General features: G+C 43.0%; 1 protein-coding gene across 1 annotated transcript; it reads right to left on the reverse strand.

Annotated features, from left to right (window-relative positions):
- Positions 1–207: 207 nt before the first annotated feature.
- Positions 208–846, reverse strand: LOC131207719 (ficolin-1-like). Its single transcript, XM_058200345.1, has one exon. The coding sequence runs from the start codon at positions 844–846 to the stop codon at positions 208–210; it is 639 nt and encodes a 212-aa protein (XP_058056328.1).
- Positions 847–5,218: the final 4,372 nt, after the last annotated feature.

The following is a 5,218-nucleotide window of genomic DNA, read 5'->3' on the forward strand; positions in this document are numbered from 1 at the left end:
CCGGCGGAATAAGATTCCACAGAGACATTTGTTTGGTAACGATAGAAAAATTAAGCTTACAACAGGCACCAGGTAGACTGTTGGAGTTTATGAATCATACTATCGGATCGGACATTTAAACTACACATTACAGATATGCAGAACTGTTTTATTTGTGTATGCATTTGTTTATGTTCATTTAACGATAGCGTTTGGGTCGTATCATCATCATGAAAAGGCCAGTCCTTGTTGGGAAGCGTTGAAGGCGTACCAGTTGATCGATATAGTATTTTCAATGTTTTTGTATCGCCCGTTCAAATTGGAAAAATGGCAGTCCCTATACCACCAGGCACCCTCAAATGTTACAGCACAATTTCGGTTCTTTCCTATGTCATTGTCACGATCGAACGTCGTGAATTTCATATTATGGTGATAGGACAGAGAATCCCCTGCAGTTCCGTGGTACGCTCCAACGCTTATCAGTTTGTAATGTTCGGTTTCATTGCCGATCTCGAATGCTGCGTAGTGTGCAAATTTATAACTCCCCTTAAAATCTCCCAGCTCAACCATCAGTTCATGGGGTTGCCCCGATGTCAGCTGATATATTCGTTCCAGCCCGATCCAGAACTCTTCATCAATGTTACCGAAACCATCCCGATACTCTTTCCAGTTGCGATAGAAGTTTAGCGATCCGTCGAATCGGTGCTGTATCACCAACCAGATGCCTCCATCCTTCATATCCGGGTGACAGTACGCCATAAAAGGGTTGCTTTCATCGTTCGCCTGGATAATATATATCCCAGACTGTGCATTCCGAATGTCACTGCACGAGCGATAGGGCACATACGAAAGAAGATTGGTCTTCATTGTGACATGCGTAAGTATAAGCGTAAAGATCTGCCATGATCGTTCCTGTAGGAGAGTGAAGTTGCGTCCAACATCATCCTCTAATCGATGCATCGATTGGAAATTGTTCTGTACGGCCCTCTTAATATCGACCAGACAAAAAGAACAACGTGAGCAACAACTTGATTTAATATTAAATTCTATGGTTTATAAATAAATTGGTGATAAGAGAATCTTCATTACATAGCTAGATAATTGTGTGAGTGCTTAAAAATAATGATGTGACACTGCAATGTGCTTGCCGAACAATGAATCTTGGGGTGATGTACACTTTTGCAATGGGTGGAACAAGTTTGCTGATTAATTAGACTTGGACCGTGTTCTACTTTCAGTTTTAACAATGCGTAAGGAGCAAAAAGTTTGCATTGTTAATACGTTTTTCAGTAACATTAAGGCTTTTCATCACTGAGCGTTAATATCGTATCTTGTCAAAAGCAAAACGTACGAGAGCAGGCAACATAAAATGAAGTCGCCGGAATAACTTACGATGCGATGTTTTTTCTATGGAAAAAGTTATCCACACTGGTTAGTTACCCAAACCAGAATCCTCTGGAGGGCGCTAATGCATACGGAAAGCCGGAAGTTTCTTATGCATGCAGCAAAGAACAACGAAGCAAAGGCCGGAAGCTCGAGTACAGTTTTTTACTACCTTCCATTTCCGACACTTTCCCTAAACCAGGAAGGTCCATGGAAGGGCACAGAGAGCATTACGACCGACAATGATGTCGCAAAGGCGCAAGTCGCTACCAACCATTGAAGGCGCCATAAAATGCTATTAAAACCTCGTTAATTTTTCAAACCCATTCTCGGAGGTCAGACTGTTTGCGAGGTGGCGGGGAGCTTTCAGTGGAAAATATGCTTGGCTCGAAAGCTGCATACACGCAAAAACTGGTGCTTAAATGGAAGGCGTATTTGGGGTAGTGTTTTAATAATCCGAAATTTGTTTTTTAATCCAACAAATATTGCTTAGTGTGCTGGTTACGTATCCGTAATACATCAACTAACATTGATCGACATCCACTCATCCACTGAACCGTATGTGAAAGTCATCTTGAGCTTGTGCTTATGTTGTGCTTTGTTTGCTTCGAAAAGTTTCCCCATTTCTCACATGCCTTTGATTGTGCCGTTTTTATGAGCCTTAAAGCGTGTCCACTTGTGTAGGCGAGCCAGAGTGGATTGAACGGTGTACGACTTCATCAATCAATTGGCTTTAGCTTCACACCAAACCGAAGCTTGTAGCCGGTGCCAATTTGAGAGGATGTTCAATATTCAGTAGAAGTGTCCCAAAAATGTATAAGAAAACGTTTTTTCTTTAATTTACAAGATTCAAAGTGTTCGTCTGCCGATAGTTTGGCCGATACTTTGTCAAGTTTTTATGGTTGATAAACTACAATAAGAGTGGTGTGGTTGTTTGGGAACTCCGTTTTGTGTAGAAAACCCGATTTTAGCTTTGTCAATCAATCTCGTCGTCCTTCCTGTCCCAACAATACTTTTGTGGCTCAAGGAGATGGTGTCCTTCCTTTTAGGCGCAACTGTAAAAAGCTTCTTTCTTTTTTCTCAAAACTGTGCACATCGTGACCTACCGTGGCTTGCCCGTGGCCTCGCCAGCTCGTCCCAGGCCGGTTGTTCCCGGTGACACATTTTCCTCCAACTTGGGATAAAGTTGGGACAAGTTTACGCTTTTTCCCTGCGTGGTTTTTATGACACCACGTCAGCATGACTGCTGCCGCCGGAGAGGAAATGACGGTCGGGTTTTTCTTCAACCCGCTGTCTGTTTCCGTTCGCACCGACCGATTGATTAGCTAGATAAGAGATAGCTGTAAAATGAGGACATAAAAACGGAAACATTCTAATTTAGGGGCCCGAGAGCGACAAGGGACCGCGTGTGTCTGCGGGACGACTGGAGAGGCCTCGGGGAAAAGGAAAATGTGCAACAAGAAAGGAAAATGTTCGTAGGGAAGGTGCGCTCTAGTGGCTCCGTAGCATAATCTGCCTATTGTACCGAGGTAGTGCAATATGCTTTTGCGAAGATGCTTTTAATTTAAAAATCAGTAACACAACTGTGTTGACAAAAGAGATAATCTTACGCACCCTTTCATTGCGTAGCTCACAAATGGAGGTGCGCTTTTATTATTGCGTCCCAGGGAAATGATGTCAGCCGCAACAAAGTGTAGTGATTGAAACATGTGGCCAAAGAAAAAAACACTGTTTTCCATCTCCTTTTGAATTGAAAGACTTGAATTTTTTGCTTCGTTTTTTGAACTACACAATGTAGTTCGATATATGTTTTACTACACTTAGCTTCAAATATATTGTACCCTTAGAAAGAAGGCTCTAGAATTTCGTAATGCAACGTCATGCCGTCCATTATTCCGGACAATTAAGGTAATTCATTATGATAGATTTATGAGAATACTTTTCAAGCCGTTGGAAAAAAAACTAAACGATTCAACGTTAGTGTATGACAATTTTTAACGGCGTTTTGACATTTCAATTTGCAATACAGAATTATTTTTACATGCACATAGGTGTGTAGTAGGAGAATTAAGCAAAAATATCTATTTCCGGGCAATGTGTTTTGTATTAATCAACTTATAGGCAACAGTAAATAAACTGCCATGGAACTTCTGCCCAATAAAACACTTGCATCAATATCAACCAATACACGTACTAAGGACACCGAATGACCATTTAAACGTCATGTTCGTTATGCTCCGTGTTGGCAATTGCCATACTTTTGGCCACTGACTGCTCTAGTGCCACAATAATTGGAAGTCGCTTTCGCTTCAACTCACTCGATCGGTCTCATGTCGATGGGCCATTAAATCACAAATACCGTTCGCCGACATTAAACCAAGCCTAGATCGTGACTGAGCCTATAAATCGGTATCACGCCAACGGTCGCGCTCCTGCGATCGGCGGTCCTTTAGGACTCTATTCCCATTCTTGGCGCCTTCCCCGACGTTACACGTGTGTGTGATTCGGCAATGTCGCTCCAAAACACACATACACAGGCAACCGGCACACGGAACATGCAAAAATATGGACGAAAGAGGCCATCGGAGGCCCAATTTCGAGCAGGTCTGTGACACATTACTCGCATTTTCCGACCCCAACCGCACTGCCGGTCGGCAGTCTTGGGGTGACATATTTTATGCGAAAGTACGTGCTTTTATGTAAGCACCCAAGAAACGTATCATTAGACCGCAAGGTAGGACGTTCCGGCGGAACGTTAAACGGAGTTCTTTGCCGCGTTCTCAAGGGAATGATTTAGGGCTATGCGGCCTTCTGGTATTCCTTGGCAAGAACACACTCATGCACAAACGAATACCTTGTATTAACCTGTCGACACTACTGTGGTGCGATGGCGAGGAGTGGCCTTATTATACGTGTACACAACTGGCCCTCTTCTCACATTCGCTGGGCAACGTTAATACATCCCAAAACGTCACAAACCATCTGATCGACCACGAAGGAAGCTGGCACGCGCCAGCCGAACGTCGATGGATGTGTTGGATTTTCATTAATAATTTACCATCCCCGAAAACATGGCCGCCCGGTATCGAAATTTAGCCGTCAGTCATGCTGTAATTGCCAGCATCGAATGGGGGGCACTTGACATCATGGTACCGCCCCAACGAGGTTAAGGTGGAGGTAGGTTTCGTTTCTGTGGAATTATTTTTGGAACCATGAGCTGTGCCGTTAGCTTCATTTATGGAGGCCGTTTCATTCCTGGTCCGTCTCGTTAATTCCACGGATTTCTGACCGTTCTCACTACTCGACATGATTGCCTTTGCTATCATTCATAGAATTATTCATCGAAAAGCAATATTCGAGCCACATGAAATGCTGATCCAATTTAACATTGATGATGGATGTAATTAGTTGCAACAGGTGTCCGGAAGGTGTTCATAGTGGTCAGAAGTTAATAAGTCGCCGGCTTCCTTTCCAATTACCGATCCGCTTACAATTAGACGCGTGCTTCTAATCGCTATTGTTAATCGCTCATATTGTAATGTCCCAAAATATGTTTGGATATAAAACATTTGAATCCAACCATTTATTTGTACCCAAACCACCGGTGTTTGCGTGCATACTTGTTTTAGAATGTAACCCAAACCGATTCCTTTTTAATATTCTGCACCGCCCGTTAGTAACACTTGACTCTTCGAGGACCAAGTTAAAGGGCCACTCAAATTACACAACCGTATGACACTCGTGATATTTCCCTGTACTTCCTCACATTAAATGCAGCGCCACATTTACTGATGTGCGATGAAAACTTTCGCTCCGTCGCTCGCACTACAATTTTTCGAAATGAACCACTCTGCTA

This window comes from Anopheles bellator, chromosome 2, assembly GCF_943735745.2.
Source record: "Anopheles bellator chromosome 2, idAnoBellAS_SP24_06.2, whole genome shotgun sequence".
NCBI classification, from domain to species: Eukaryota; Metazoa; Arthropoda; class Insecta; order Diptera; family Culicidae; genus Anopheles; species Anopheles bellator.